Source organism: Juglans regia, chromosome 1 (genome assembly GCF_001411555.2).
Source record: "Juglans regia cultivar Chandler chromosome 1, Walnut 2.0, whole genome shotgun sequence".
NCBI classification, from domain to species: Eukaryota; Viridiplantae; Streptophyta; class Magnoliopsida; order Fagales; family Juglandaceae; genus Juglans; species Juglans regia.
Genome location: NC_049901.1, coordinates 21,670,139 through 21,686,600, shown reverse-complemented (window position 1 = coordinate 21,686,600; position 16,462 = coordinate 21,670,139). Strand labels below are relative to the sequence as shown.

Here is a 16,462-nt window from a genome sequence, read left to right as displayed (position 1 = left end):
TATAGATGGAGGTGCAACAGATCATATAATCGGTTGCACCTGTGTCTATAATCAAAGGAATGGAGGTAGAACTTGCACGATTAAAAACTGAAAAACAAGAAGTGTTACCAGTCATGGTGGATGTCGAGGGACAAGATGGTGTGTTGATGTTCTGAACTTGATTAGCAGCAGGTTGTGAAGTTTGTGATTGAAGCAAAGCTACAAGATTTTGATATTGTTCTTTAGTGAGAACATTTTGAGGAGGTTCACTGATCTGATCTTGTTGTGAGAGGCTGACTTGGTTTGCAAATGAGTCAGATCCTTTGGTTCGATTGGAGAGCTTGTGGCCTGGTAGATAGCCATGAAGTTTATAGCATCTTTCAATAGTGTGGCCAGCAAGATTGCAGTGGGTACAAACAAGTTTCTCAAGATGTGGATTAGCTTTGAAACATCTATCGAAAGAGTGGCCAGGAATTTCGCAATGGCTACAGAAGGGTTTATCTCTCTTTTGGGAACCAATATATTTTGGAGGATCTCAGGTATTTGAGAAATGAGTCCTTGAGGCTAAAGCAAGTGCATTATTCAAATTGGAATTATTTGAGATTTGTTTACGCTTTTCTTCTTGTTGAACAAGAGCGTAAACTTCACTCAAGCTGGGTGTTGGTTTGATCAGAATAACTTGGGCTTTGATGTTGGTGAAAGAATCATGGAGTTCCATGAGGAACTTCATCATCCAATCACGCTGCTGGTTTGCAAGAACATCTTTCATGGCTCCACAAGTACAAGAAGGGATGGATTCAAAATTAACAAGTTCATCAAGTAAACTCTTCAATTTTGAAAAATAGAGGCTGACTGAATCATCGCCTTGAGTAAGAGAGTGAATGGACTGTTTCAATTCATAAATTCTAGGTCTATTATTTTGTGCAAAGCGTTGCTCCAACTCAAGCCATAGGGCATGAGCTGTCTCAACATATGCAACACTATTCTTAATTTCGAGGGACATAGCATTTTGGAGCCAAGTCACAACCATGTCATTACATTCAAGTCATGGTTCCAACAATTTATTTGGAGAGGTGGGCTCACGAAGGGTTCCATCAATGAACCCTAATTTCTTCTTGATTCGAAGGGAGCGACGAATGGTGCGAGCCCATGAATGGTAGTTCTCGGTAGTGAGAAGGTGGTTTGTGAGTAAGGTTGCAGGACCATCATTTGGGTTAAGGAAGTATGGGCTGGAAGGGTCTTTAGGATTGGTGTTGGGTGGAGGGTTTGTATCGTCTGAAGCCATTATGGCTCTGGTACCATGTCGGTTTTGATAAAAGTAGAAAGATAACAGAGCAAATGAAGCAGAGGAAGAAGATGCAGAAAATACTTTCTGTATATTATGATCGATATGTCTCGTACAATAATGCATGTAAATATATACATTGCAAAAAGAATAAAAGAATCTGATCCTAACAAACTTTAGTACAGAAAATCATAACAGAATGATAGCTCATCCATTTGGATTTAATCTAGAAACTTCTCTTGATTCCACATTCTGCTGATGAGGTACAACTGAGCTGTGAAGAGCCGTGTCTTGCATTGCTGATGTGTTTTGCTGCTATGTACATTCTAACAAAACTCAAATTGGATTCACAACCTAATCAACTTTGTTGGCACGTAGGCCGTAAGGCGATCAACACTATACGTAATCGAGTCAAGCTTAATCGAATAATGAATGTTCGAGCTTGGCTTCATTAACAATTGTAGCGATTTCAGCTCAGGTCGAGCTTGATTTGAGTTCAAAGTCCTCTGTTAGAACTTTCATTAATCGAACGTGAAAGTTAAATAAAATATTATTTTATTTTATGAGTTTCTAATCTTATTTATTTTTATAGATGTGATAAGATGAGTTGAGATTAAAGTTAAAAGTTGAATAAAATATTGTTAGAATATATATTTTTAATATTATTTTGATTTTGAGATTTGAAAAAGTTGAATTGTTTATTTTACTTTAGGTGAGAACTTAAAAAAATTGTAACAATTAGATGAAATGAGTTGAAAGGAGTTGTGAAAATAAATAAGACAAGCGTGAGTTTGGCCTAGAACTTATATGGAACTAGAACTTGAGTAATTTAGAAGCTCAGACGATTATTATTAGGTATACGTAACTCATAAATTACGCATCAAAATTTAAATATTCAAAACATTTAAGTTCTGATAATAAATACCACCTTGATAAATTTATATAAGAAAACTATAAAAAGAAATTAGCCCAGAGAAGAAGTTCTTGGTATCTAGAGATTTAGGCTGTGTTTGGGTGACGAAATATCCTCAACACTTTCCAAGTATTCTCGTACTTTTGAAAATACTTCACATACCAAACAACTTAAAATACTCTCAATGGGACCCACAAACTCACTTCAATCTCTACTCATAACTATTCACAAACATTCTATAATACTTATCACTATTATATATAAATAAAAAATAAAATCACTATAATATTTATCACTATTAAATATAAATAAAAAAATAAAATCACTATAATATATAAATAAAAAATAAAATCACTATAATATATAAATAAAAAATAAAATCACTATAAAAAATCATTATAATATATAAATAATCACTATTAAATATAAATAAAAAAATCATTATAATATATAAATAATAAAAAATCACTATAATATATAAATAAAAAAATATTTATCACTATAATATATAAGTAAAAAATAAAATTACTATAATATATAAATAAAAAATAAAATCACGATAATATATAAATAAAAAATAAAATCACTATAATATATAAATAAAAAATAAAATCACTATAATATGTAAATAAAAAATATTTATCACTATTATATATAAATAAAAATAAAATCGCTATAATATATAAATAAAAAATAAAATCACTATAATATATAAATAAAAAATAAAATCACTATAATATATAAATAAAAAATAAAATCACTATAATATTTATCACTATTAAATATAAATAAAAAAATAAAATCATTATAATATATAAATAAAAAATAAAATCACTATAATATATAAATAAAAAATAAAATCACTATAATATCTAAATAAAAAATAAAATCACTATAATATTTATCACTATTAAATATAAAAAATCATGATAATATATAAATAAATAAAAATCACTATAATATATAAATAAAAAATATTTATCACTATTATATATAAATAAAAAATAAAATCGCTATAATATATAAATAAAAAATAAAATCACTATAATATATATATAAAAAATAAAATCACTATTATATATAAATAAAAAATAAACTACTATAATATTTATCACTATTATATATAAATTAAAAATAAAATCACTATAATATATAAATAAAAAATAACATTACTATAATATTTATAACTATTATATATATATATATATAAATAATCTCATTATAATATTTATCACAATTATATATAAATTAAAAATAAAATCATTATACTATTTATCATTATTATATATAAAAGTAAAATAAAATCACTACAATATTTATTAATATTAAAAAATCACTATAATCAAATCATTATAATATTTATTACTAAAAATAAAATCACTATAATATTTATGGGACCCACACATTTTTCAACTACCTACTCAAAAGTCAACAACTCAACATGCTTCACACATCCAAACAACTCAAAATACTCTCAATGGGACCCACAAACTCACTCCAATATCTACTCATAACTATTCACAAACATTCTCAACACTTCTCAACACTTTTCAACACCCAAACGTACCCTTAGAGAATTTTTTTATTTTTTATTTTTTATTTACTTACAAACAGGCCTTACCCATACTGTTATGGGTTATTAGAGCATTAGTTATGGACTCAACAAACTTTAGCTAAAATTTGTCTAAGAAATTCACTTTTACAAATTTAGATAGTCACTTTTCATCATCATCAAATAACAGACTTAACAAATCTTTCACTATTTTAATAAAATATTGATTTTACACTTTTCATTTATTTTAGTTATAATTGTAATTTAAATATTTATTCATTATTAAAAAACTACCTATTAATTTTTTAACGTTCATATTATTCCAATGGCTACATTTCTTCAACGGATATATTTTTTTAACTTATATTTCTCCAACAGCTATATTTTTTCAACGGCTATATTATTCCACTATAAAACATAACATTTCTTCAATAATTTTATTCACTTCAACTCAAGTGAATATTTTAGTCTAAAAGAATTATTTGGTTAGTTCCTTTGGCTCAATAAATTTGGCTAGTGATTTAACTTGAAGTTAAAATCACTGTTGATTTGTTGAGCCAATTGTAGCATATTATCTTGCACTTTAGCTATTCTTTGGCTATAATTTAGCTTTGTTGAGCCCATAACTGGTACAAAGTTTATTAGTCGTACAAAGTTTACTTAAGATCAAATGAAAAATAAAGAGACATCAGGTCAAATATGAATCTTTTGTAATGAACTTCTTTAGTATCTATTGTGTATATCATTCCTGAAGCATCATTATCTTTTGTAATGACATCGGCATTTATTTTATTTTTCATTTTACTTTATTGACCAATCTCAACCCCTTACATGCTAATAAATATTTTCTTGTATTTCCTTTATTATCAAAATAAACACATTGATTTTTTTTTACATTAAAATTGAAAAAAACATTGTTCCATTTATGATTACTAATTAAATAGAGGGAAAGAAAAAATTCATCTAAGTATTTCTTACTCCCTGTTTCTTTGACTTTCTTATATTTAACTCTTCTATCGTTTTAAAAAATGAGTAATGCTACTCGTGAAGTGTATAAGTGTCGTGCAGTCATTTTAAAAAATAATAAAATTTACTATTAAAAAATTATTATTTTTTCATGCGAGTCCTATATTTATTTATTTATTTTTAATGTGATTATGCGACGCTTGTACACTCATCGAGTAATCACGATTATAAGTATCACTTCTCTTAAAAAATTATTTTTAATATCACAATAAACTCATTGATTTTTTTTTATTACATTAAAACTGAAAAAAAATAAAATTTGAAGATGATAAATTTTCTTCCATTTATGATTACTAATTAAATAGAGGGGAAATTTTTTTTTTTATGGAAGTGATTTCGCATTACTTGTTTGTTTGACTTTCCCATTTTTAACTCTTCTGTCACTAAAAGTTTTGATGGGATATCCTTGTACTTTGACATATTTTGATGTAGCACTTTGCCTTTTTTTTAATTTTTTTAACAGTAACATCCTATATTACGTGTTTATACTAAAATAGGACCCTCCATCCATTTTTCTTGTTAACAGAAACAAAGCAAATCAGTCGTAGAGTGTCACATGACAAGTTATTTGTTTTTAAAAAATTAATGATTGTATAAAAATAATAAATATATTTAACTAACAAAAAACTGATTTTTAAATTTTTAAAAAAACAGCCACCCATGGTGACTACAGGTATCGGCCCAGATGGCCAAGGTACCACAGGGTAATCAGAACTAAGACACGTGGGTTGGTCGGATTCTAGCTACCACTGGTGATTGAGATGGGGCCACCCATGTGGTGGCCAGATCGGGCCTCCAGCCACCAGGTATCCAGGTCATAATTTCATTCTTATTTGGATGTATAGGAAGGCGTTGCGTAATGACCAAAAGGAGAAGGGAGATACTTAGGGGCCGTTCAAAAAAGCTGCATGCCCGATCTCGACCGAAATACCGAACCGAACCGACCCTCAAACCCGACCTGTTTTAGGTGTAAAAAGGAAACCGGTTATAATTGATACCCGTTTGTTTTTTAACTGGGTAATACCTGATACCCCTTTTTAGTCGTAAACGACATCCAAATGGGCACACTCTCTCGATCCCTCGCAGCTCTCACTCTCTCCCAATCCCTCAAAACCAATGCTGAATTCAGATCAATTCACGTAATGATCTCATTTACCCTTGCATGGAGGGTAACAACTCTCTCTCCCAAATAGTGGTCTCCTCTTCCTCTTTCACAGCAGCCGAACTTCACGTGGGACTAGCTCAGAAAGATTGATATCGCCCTACCAACCAGCTCAATCGCAGGTAAATTCCTTGTTTCCTTCACTAGCTCCAATCCTTTTCATTGATCGGACTCTAGTCTGTACTTCACAAGCGAGGTCCTTGCTCAATGAGCATTTCTTGTTCGACTCAACCCATTTTATGTATCTAGGCCTTTTCATTTTTAATTGGTATCCCGAAATTTGATTGTACAAACTTTTTGGATCTGTATATACTAAGATTTCTCGATCTTTTGGTTGCTTCTTCAGTTTGTTGGGTACTGTAGAACTCCAGATATAATGGGTATTGGAAATGAACTCTATTGATCTATTTGGTCATTTCTTGAGAGTTCTGCGATAGAAGCTTGGGTGGTGATAAGGTTGATAATGGGTTTCGATTAATTGAGGAACCCTTGAAAAGAGCATGGAAATATTTAGATTTTTATCCTATTTCGGAAGAAAAACCGAGCACCTATGGGTTTTCTATGATAATGTCAAGATTGATGCTAGGAGGGTTCTTGATGTTCCTGAGCAAGATGGCCCATGGTTTGATATGAAATTGGCTCTAGACGAATTGTATATATGGCTTTTGGGGCTTCTCGTCAAGGGAGGTTCTATCAGGGATTTTGCAAAATGTACATCATATTTGTTCCTGCTTTAATTGCTGTAAACTAAAAATAAATAAATATATATTAAAAATAATAATAATAATAAAATGGGTTAGGTCGGAATACCCGATTTTCCAAACTTATTTTCGGGTCGAGTAATCTGGCATTCGGTTAATCGGACAAACAAAATATCTCACTTTTAGGTTAGGTCGGAAATGGTCACTTTCGGGTCGGGTAGGAGAACTACAAAAACCTTTTCTTGTATTGTCTTTAGAGAATAACTTCAGACCGGAGACTCTTATAAAGTGAGAATATTGGAGACCAGTAGGAAGTTGATACGTAAGCGAGCACATGACCAAATTACACCTCGTGTAAACAGGAGATCTGCGTCGTCCCTCACTTTCTCTGCCTCTCAATTCTCCCCTCCCCCTCTCTCTGCTCTCTCACTCTTTCCGTCGAAAGAGAAAAACTCTACTCCCTCTCTTTCTGCTCTCTCACTCGATCCGAAAGACAAAACTCCATCTCGTCTCTCACTTCCCTCCATCTCCATCTCCGAAACACAAAACTCCATCCGAAAGCCACCAAGCCCTCACTGCCTCTCATCGAAGCCACCCAGATTATTGAGAAATTGAAACCCAGACTTTGGGTTATGCTCGTTCAATCAAACCAAAAACAAAACTCCATCTCCGTCTCACCTTCTCTCTTGTGACCGAACCTGAGAGAGATAATTTTGGATTTCGTGACCCAACTCAGATTCGAGGTAATTATATTTTGGATTTCGTTGTTCATGTTTTCTTCTCATGACAGTAGATTATGAGTGTATTTCTCATGATTTTATTTTTTAGAAATCCCTAATTTTCTGAAGTTTAATTTTGTAGGGTTTTTTCATTGCTTGCTTGAAAAAAACTTCAAAACCCTAACCCTCCCTCGACTCCATCTAAGAATGAAGGTACATAGTTGGATAGAAATTTGAGTTGGATAAAACCCCTAGTATCCAATGAAAATGCAGCTAAGCAAATATTGTGAAACCTGTTGCAAGATAGAATCGTGGAGTACATAGCGTATTATCTCGTCCTTCTTGCTAATTGATACAAGCTAACGTTAACTGACATGTTCATTGAGCTATACTAACTGACATGTTCTTGGAAGTACTACTCATCAAGTGGGAAAGTTAAAACCCTGGTTCTTTTAGGATTAGGTGAATTTTAGTTTAATTCAAACCCTTGCAGGATTGTATACTAACTAACAAGGATTGTCAATCTTAGCGCAAATATATATAAATAAATATATATATATATATATATATATATATATATATATATATAGTGTGTGTGTGTGTGTGTTAAATTCTTGTTTCTTATGTTTTATTTTTCTTCTCCGTTGTAAAATATTACTTATGTGTGTATGCTGGGAATTCTAACATCTAGCTATAGCTGGTCTGAATCATTGTAATATAGGAAAATTGGATTGCATTGTGATAATCTTGTGTTGCTTCTTGTTTTTTCCTTTTATATTTTTTTAGGTATTAGAGTTTTGTGGGATGCAATACGAGCTTGAGATTTTGTATGTAATATAAGCACTACATTTGCCCAAATCTCAAACGTGATACAATATTCTGCATGAGATAATCTTTATTATCTTTGAAACAAAAGACACAAGTGGATTAGAGATTAACAACTTCCTTCATGAGCCACTATATTTGCCACTATATTCTGCATGAGATACTACATTCGCCACATTTACTCCATCAATACAAAATAGTATTAATGTTTGGAATAAAAACAACTTATGAAAGGTTGTAAAAATGGCTAGTTTCCACAAGATAGTTTCTTGCTCTTGTTTAATTTTCAACTCACTGTTTTTTGAGCTTGCTGTTCTTACCTCTCAAGTTTAACAGTGGTGCTAGTTCAAGTTCTTGAACTTCAGGAAGAATGGATAAAGCTTGGTTGGAGAGACCACTTTGTCACTGTGGGATTCCATCAAAGCTACTGATTTCTGCGAAAGATACTAGTTTTGGCAGACGGTTTTCAATTGTCCAAAGTATAAGATGGACAAACAATGCAGATTTTTTCAATGGCTTGATTTTGATATGGACAGAACAGTTGTTGCAAAATGACATTGGAGTTAGCTCAAAGAAGAAATGACTGGATCAATCAAGAACGTAGGTTCATTGAAGCAAAATACAAAGTTATGGAAAAGAAGTACAAGGAAACATTAAAAGTTTTATTCTTGTCATGGTTTTGTATTGTTTTGCTTTGTGCTGTAATTGTTTTAACTTTTGAATGATAATCATGTACTAAGGACAGTTGGTTTATTGTACTTCTTATTGGAGATGTATTTTAAGATATGTTAATCAATTAAAATCTTCAATATCATGGATTCATATTGAGCCAGGCCATATCTTAATTAATATTTCTGAATTTCATTAAGCCAATGGCTTTAGCTTGAATGCCACCTTTTGTGCCTATCAAAACATGGCATGACTTCAATTCAAGAAAGTCTATAAATGCCGACAAAAGATCAAGAATTAAATCATCAGTTATAATTTTCTTGATTGATTTCTTGGTCCCAAACATCCAAGAAAAATTAAAAAAACTGAAACATTAAAAAATATCAAATAAGTTTTGGCACGACTTCAACTCAAGAAAGTCTATAAATGCCAAACATCCAAGAAACATTAAAAAAAACTGAAACATTAAAAACTATCAAATAAGTTTTGGCACGACTTCAACTCAAGCAAGTCTATAAATGCCAAACATCCAAGAAACATTAAAAAAACTGAAACATTAAAAAATATCAAATAAAGCTTTGGCATTTCTTGGTGCAGTTGCTAAGCAAAAAACTTAAACAAAAAGAGACAAAACAAGACATCATTGGCGGATTGATGTGTGAGTCCAACAGTAGCAGCACTGACCACGACGCCACCACCAGTGGTTGAATTTCCAGAGGAATGGAGCTGGTGAATCAGTGAATTTCCATAGGTTGTAACAATAAAAGAAAAAAAATTAGTTTTGCCAATAAGAGTACCATACAAAGAAGTTGCACGCCCAAGTTAAACACCAACCTCATGTTTCTTGTTCAAGATCCATCCTTGTGATATGTTGTCATTTATATTTTCAACATCCATACATGAAGGAAAAAAAAGCATAAAAATGAAGTTAATAAATTAAAACACAAGGAAAACAAGGATCTTTGTACTATACCCCAACGAAGGATAGTTGTTCTTGGTATGACCTTCAATCTTACAAATACTACAACACCTTTTCTTCACTGATGCAGTCTCTCTCGGGTTCTTTGCTTTCAAAGATTTTGGTCTTCCTTTCGTTGGCACCCGTTGAAGATCTTGTAAAGTTTGTGAGAAATTTGATATTACTTGTGATTTAACACATGGGATTCATTACATGACATGTCTTCGCCTTCTAAATTTTGTTCTTCAATAGTTTCCATCAAAAGCAACTCCTTGTGTACCTTGTCTAACGCAAGAGAAAGATAGTCCATTTTAAACCTTGATTGTGAGCCAAGTTTTGCAATGTCATAAAATTGCATCATCAAATGGCTTTTCTTGCATTATTGAATCTTCCTGTGTCGAAACATGATCCTCAGAATTTGGTATTTCACGGATAGCTCAACTCTTAGCGTTGATGGTCCATCTTTCAAGAACATAGTGATGTGGCAAACAATCTAAGTCTGATTTCTTCATGAAGACACATAGGATATGCCTACAAAAAATACCCAGAAACTCAAACATATGACATGTACATATTGTTGTTGCTTCTCTACAGTCCACAATCACATAATAAATACGTTTGTCCTTGCCCTTAGGTGCCACCTCATACATCTTATTTTCAACCTCAGTCTAAACTTTTGATGATTTGTACCGTTGGCAATTGAATAGCTCATTTTGAAAGATACTGAAGGACTTCTTTGTATACACTTTGGCCGCTTCTTCTTCAATTTCCCAACATATTTTCAAAACCGGCCTAGTCGATCTTGTTCTCATATCCTTCACTTTCTCCTTAAAATAGCGTGTATTTAAGGCTTTCTCGTACTGATGCACAAAGTCACTCACCATTGTGCTCAATTGCCCATAATCCTTGAATAATTTATTCATGCTCTCGCTCCTTTGCATGGTTGACATATCGGCAGAAAATGTGATTCACAAGTAAGCTGGAACCCACTCCTCTCGTTGGTTGTAAAGATTTTGCAACCAATCATTACCTACTAGACCATACTTCACTAGTATGGTAACCCATTCCTCCTCGAACTCATTAGATGTTATTATATCATGGATACAATGATGTAACTTTTTTTAAAAGTCTGGAAACTTGTTTTAGACATTTACCAAATGTTCTGGAAAAGTTTTGTAAAATATGCCACAAGCATAACCGATGAGTTGTATTTGGGAGTACTTCTGCAATGGCCTTGATCATAGCTTTGTCATCATCAATAATAATGGTTGAAGGGGCACGACCAAGCATTGCTTCTTGCCATGTTCTTAGTAACCATATATAGGATTCAACTGTCTCATTGACTAACAACGCATACAACCTTTGTGCATCTCCCTTTTCAAACAATGTTCTTCTTTTATTTTCCAAAAAATTTTCTACATCCCTTCCAATACAACCAGTTTTAAAATCACCACCTGCTTATTTGCTTAATACCGACATTATCTTCCTTGTCGGTACGCCAGACTCATTCAAAGTGAGAATGAGATTTTTTTGCATGCGTGTCACTCCTCTATGTCCACGAAACATACTGATACTTCTAGGTGTGAGTAGCTCATGATTGTGTTTAGGCATGAACTTACATACTTTCCACCTTTTACCATCCTTTTTTATACACATGGTACCTTTACACCCAATCTTTGTTTCATCGGTTTTGATAATTTGTCTTTCTTTCTGTTTGAGACTTTCACGCCTAAATCCCTGCCTTGTATAAACATAGTGTACTCCGATTAATTTTTTTTCTTCTCTCGATAATTGCGTATGGTTGATTCTCATTGCAAAACCTTTTCATCTTTCATACGTCTTGTAAAATGCTTGGGCGTCCTCAACTTCATCAAATTCTTTCCCAATGAACGGTTCAAAAACTCTACTGCTAGAAGTGGAAATGAAATTGACTCCATCTCCATCTCCATTTTCCACATTCACTCTATTATCATCAAAGTCTCCCAAATTCACGTCATCTCCCACATTCACATCACATTGATCTTCCCCGGTTTCTTCCTCAATAGTTTCATTTACACATTGCGGATAGTTTCTAGTCGTTAGTATCTCAACATCATCGCTATCCGAACTCCACCCAAAATCTTTCATACCAACATAAAACAATGTAATCAATATAGGATTAAGTCCTTAAAAAAACCCCAGTATTATCAAATTACTATTCAACTATGCAAATTCACACCATTGTCTTAGAAAAAAAATGCAAAAGCTAAACCAAAACAAGCATTACCAGCGCACTAACTCTGCACAAACCCATCACTACATCAGATTACTTCAAGTTCTCTACTATTAGTACTCATATTCAGAATCCTACAAAGAGGATAACAAATATAGCAATTTGTTTGGAAAATAAAATGCAATTGTAAGAAAACACTGACCATAAATGCTTGGTTCGTCGTTGTGCAAACAATGGGAAATCAAAACCAAAAATTAAAAAAATCCTACAACAAAACACACACCATTAGAAATTAGGGATTACAAAAATTAGGGAGTACAAAAAATAAAATTAGGGATTACAAAAACACACATTGTACCTGAGGTGAAAGACCCCGCTCATTCCTTCTTATGTACGCTCATTCTTTCTGACGTAAGCAAGTTCCGAGGACGGACATTATGTATCAGTTTGCCCCTTCTCTCTAGTGACTGCGAGTTTGTTATGCGTGTTGAATCTCGATGGCGTGTTTCTAAAGATATTATGTGATTTATAAAGTACGCCCAGTGTTTTAAATACACTGAAAATATTTATATGAGGTATTTCCAGTGTTACTGAACCAAACTTGATTTTAAATACGACAATTATAATATTCTTGAAGAGCTCCAAAAATATTATAATTTTCAGAAATTATTTTAATATTATTATTAAAATGATTTCAGTTATTTAAAATATTATGAGATTTAAATTATGTTGAAAACTCTATTAAATTAAATGGTTTTATTCTTTTAAAATTAAATAAGATTTCATCATTTTATAAATGATGAAAGAATATTATTTTATAAATTAAATTTTAGTTTAAATAATATTCTACCTTAATTTCTCTCAGTGCTTTTAAGTAAATTAATGTTTACGCTTTTTCAAATCAGTGTTTTAATTCTCCATGGTTAGATCATTTTGTGGATCCCAAGATGAAGGGCCTGGATTAAATACCCAAGCCTTTTCTCTTTCAACCTCACTTTTCCCTTCTCTCTTTCTCTCCTCTCTCTCCCTCACGTCGCACGCTGTAGCCCCCTCTCCCTAGCCGATTCTTCCTTTGCCCAACCCGGCACTGTCTTGCGCCGCCCGGTCTCACCTCCACCACCATTGGCGTCCCCTCATGCCGATGAGCCATCCAACTACCTCAAACCGCCCCCACGTGCAACCCTCTCTCTCTTCTCAACATGAGTGACCGAAATGGGTTTCACCCATTATCTCCTCCTTGCGCCGTCGTATGCGGCCACCCATGGCCACCAAGCACCACCATGGGCTTCTCCTGACCTCCCCCTTCCTCCTCCCTCTGACCCGAAGTCGGTAGCCTCCTTCACACGCACGAGCTCTCTCCCTCACATGCACGAGTTTATCACCCTTGTGCCACCGTGCGCAGCTACCCAGGCCGCTGCACTGCCACCAGAGCTTCCTCTGGCCACCATCGGCCTACCCCAACCACCAATAGCCCCGATCTACCCTTCACGCAAGCCCCCTCCCTCACAGACTCTCCCTCCACCCGTTGGCTTTGATTCGCCGCCGTGCCGCCTCCACCTTGCCACCATAGCTCCACCAGCAAACCCCCTAAGCCCCTCCATGGCCAACCACGACCAGCCAAGCCCCTATCCATTTCCCATGCTTTGAGACACACGAGTTTCCACTTGGAAACCCACGGCTCTGTAGTGCTCCGCCACCCTAGCTGCCATGAGACCACCTTCAGCCTCCCTTGGCCTTCCCTAGCCTAGTCCCAAGCCCAAACCGCTACTACTTATGTGGTGGACAGCCACCATACATGGTGGACAGCTACTGTACGTGGGTTAGTCGCCATGTACGACCCTTCTGACATTATTGACTGTGACGGTCAGCGAGCAACGTACGCGTTAGCCCGTCGATGGTATAACTCTCTATCCCTCGTTATTTATGTTATTAGTTGATTGGTTAGGTTGTGGACTGTGTTGTTAGTATTGTGGAGTTCACTGTGTAGTATGGACATGTGATGTGCTGTGTATGTAAAGTGTTGGGCGTATCTGTGTAGTGTGCTGTGAAGTGTTGTAGACTGTGCTGTGAAGTGTGGTTGTGGAGTATGTGTTGTAATGGTGATGTGGTGTAATATGGATTGGGAAGAGTACACGCTGAGTGTACTCTGTGTGGCGTAGAGTGTGTGAAGGGAGTATACGTGGTGTGTATTCCATGCGATGGAGTGATGCACCATATGGCGTGTACGCCATAATGGTGATGTGGCATAGCGTATTTGTAGGGTGTACTCCATGAGGTGCAGCGATACAGCTTGTGGCGTATCGCAGAGATAAGGATGGTTGTGTAGTTGATGGGCGTAGAGCATAGTGTAGTGTCGGGAACTGTGGAACAGTGTCCTGAAGTAGCTGTGATATGGCCTGTAGTCTAAGGTGACAAGTGTCACCGTGATTGACTTATGTCTGGGAGTATGTGTAAAGTGGCAGAACAAGTGTAAGAGTGCGCAACAGAAGCATGACTGGGGAATGTCACGAAGTGACATGGTTACTGGTAGTCGTGCTTGTGATGGGTGAGGAGTTAGTGTAAGAATGGTGTAACAGGAACGTAATGAGATGTCACGATGTGACAGGAGTACGTGAGGGACTGTACTCGTGATGAGTTAGGAGTTGGCGTAGAGATGACGTAACCGAATGTCAGGTGACGTGACACGGTCACGGTGTAGCTTGGGAGTAGTCTCGAGCTATATGACGTGACGTAAGGTGTAGTGGTGAACGGAGTCTTATCGTGTTAAGTGTTGGGATGAACTGTAAAAAATGATGAGTAGCATGAAGAGTCATGCTAGCCGGGTTAAGAGAAGGTTGGTATCGGAGTATGGCTCTTGTCCCTATGAGCATGTGATCAACATGTTATATGTTGGTCTTAGGTGATAAAAGGGTTAGGTACATGTGTTATCTGGTGAGACACATGTGCCAGGCGGATTCACCATGTGTAATGGGTAATCTGTCCTAAGCATGGTTACACGATGCTTAAGCCCAGGGTTGGCTTAAAGCCGTGTGGCGTGTATGGATGAGAATGAGCATTTAGTGTGAGCTAAGGTGCATGAAGGCAGTAACGAGTGTAGTGTCTAGGATTGGGATGCGTGACTCCGTCGGTCGGAATCATGAGTTAGAATGTGGTCAACAGGAAGAGTAAGACGAAAGTCCTAGTGTCTTAATCTTATGGTGAATTATGGGTTCACTTTAGTGGATGAACACTCGAGGCAAGACCTTGAGTTTGAAGGATGTATGACCGTAAGTAAATCTCGAAGGTTTTAGCATAGTAAAGGGTACATAAGAGCACGTGATAGAAGGAGAGTATTTGAAGTAAAGTATAGTTCTATTTATCGTTTAAGAACAGCAAAGGAAGAACTTCATGAGTTTAAAATGGCGCAACAGAAGCTGCTAGTTAACAGTCAAGGCAACAATTTAGAGAGAAGGAATCAAGCATGGAAGAGACCAAAAGAGAACTATGTTAAGGTCAATTGGGATGCAGCAATCGATCTAAAAGGAAGGAAGGCAGGGATAGGAGTTATATTTAGAGATGAAGAAGGGGAACCGTTGGTTGCAGTTGAAGGCCAACAGAGCAATGTTGATAACCCAGCGGTTGCTGAAGTTCATGCTTTGTGGAAGGCAATGGAAATATGTAAGGATTTGAAGATGGAGAGAGTGATCTCTGAAGGAGATGCTCAACTGATAGTCAAGGCAGTGAATAGCCAGGAAGAAGATAGGTCGGTATATGGGAGCATTGTTGAAGCTGCTAAGAGTTTACTGGACTTGTAGAAAGGTTGGAGTGTCGAGTTCATGTACAGAAATGCAAATGAAGTAGCACATACTTTAGCAAAGGACGCTTTACATCAGGATACAGATTTAGTTTGGATAGAGGAAATACCAAATTGTATTAGGATTATCATTGAGAAAGAGAGAACTTGTAATGAGTGATTTTGCTTGATTATAGTAATGAATACAAAATTTCAGTTTCAAAAAAAAAAAAAGAAAAGAAAATGACGTCAAGGTCATGTGTATGCATGTAGGTTGCCATCTGACACGCACATGAATGGACTGCATGATATGAAAGTAGCATGGAGTCCAGGTAAGTATTATGTTCATACTCTTCTAGAGTTTTCTAAAATATACGAAAAAGAAAATGAAACGCTTTTCCTTTACGATACCTTACGAAATGACACGAAAGATGTTTTACGAAAGCATACTAAGTGTTCAAAGGTATACGTATGTACGGTCCTTCCTTGGCAGCCCCTTTTTATGCAACCAAAAGTATTAATTGTACGCATGTGAATGGATGACTATACGCTATATCTATTGTATATATTTTCTAAGAAAAGAACACTAGGCCTGTGCCTCGAGCTTTAAGTTGATGCTTTAATTGACGCGAAGAAAATGTTTTAAAAGGTCCATATGAACTGATGTTTTAAGGATGCTATGAATTGAT

General features: G+C 35.1%; 1 protein-coding gene and 1 long non-coding RNA gene across 2 annotated transcripts; one reads left to right on the top strand and one right to left on the bottom strand.

Annotated features, from left to right (window-relative positions):
- Window positions 1-514: 514 nt before the first annotated feature.
- LOC109020425 lies at window positions 515-1,009 on the bottom strand. Its single transcript, XM_019002876.2, has one exon. The coding sequence runs from the start codon at window positions 1,007-1,009 to the stop codon at window positions 515-517; it is 495 nt and encodes a 164-aa protein (XP_018858421.2).
- A 4,756-nt stretch (window positions 1,010-5,765) lies between these two features.
- On the top strand, window positions 5,766-8,990 carry LOC109020422. Its single transcript, XR_002000926.2, has 2 exons — window positions 5,766-6,039; window positions 8,499-8,990. It is a non-coding gene; the product is annotated as an uncharacterized LOC109020422 (long non-coding RNA).
- Window positions 8,991-16,462: the final 7,472 nt, after the last annotated feature.

Excerpts from the sequence above, each read along its gene's own strand:
- LOC109020425 (XM_019002876.2), bottom strand. The coding sequence starts at position 1,009 with ATGGTTGTGACTTGGCTCCAAAATGCTATGTCCCTCGAAATTAAGAAT.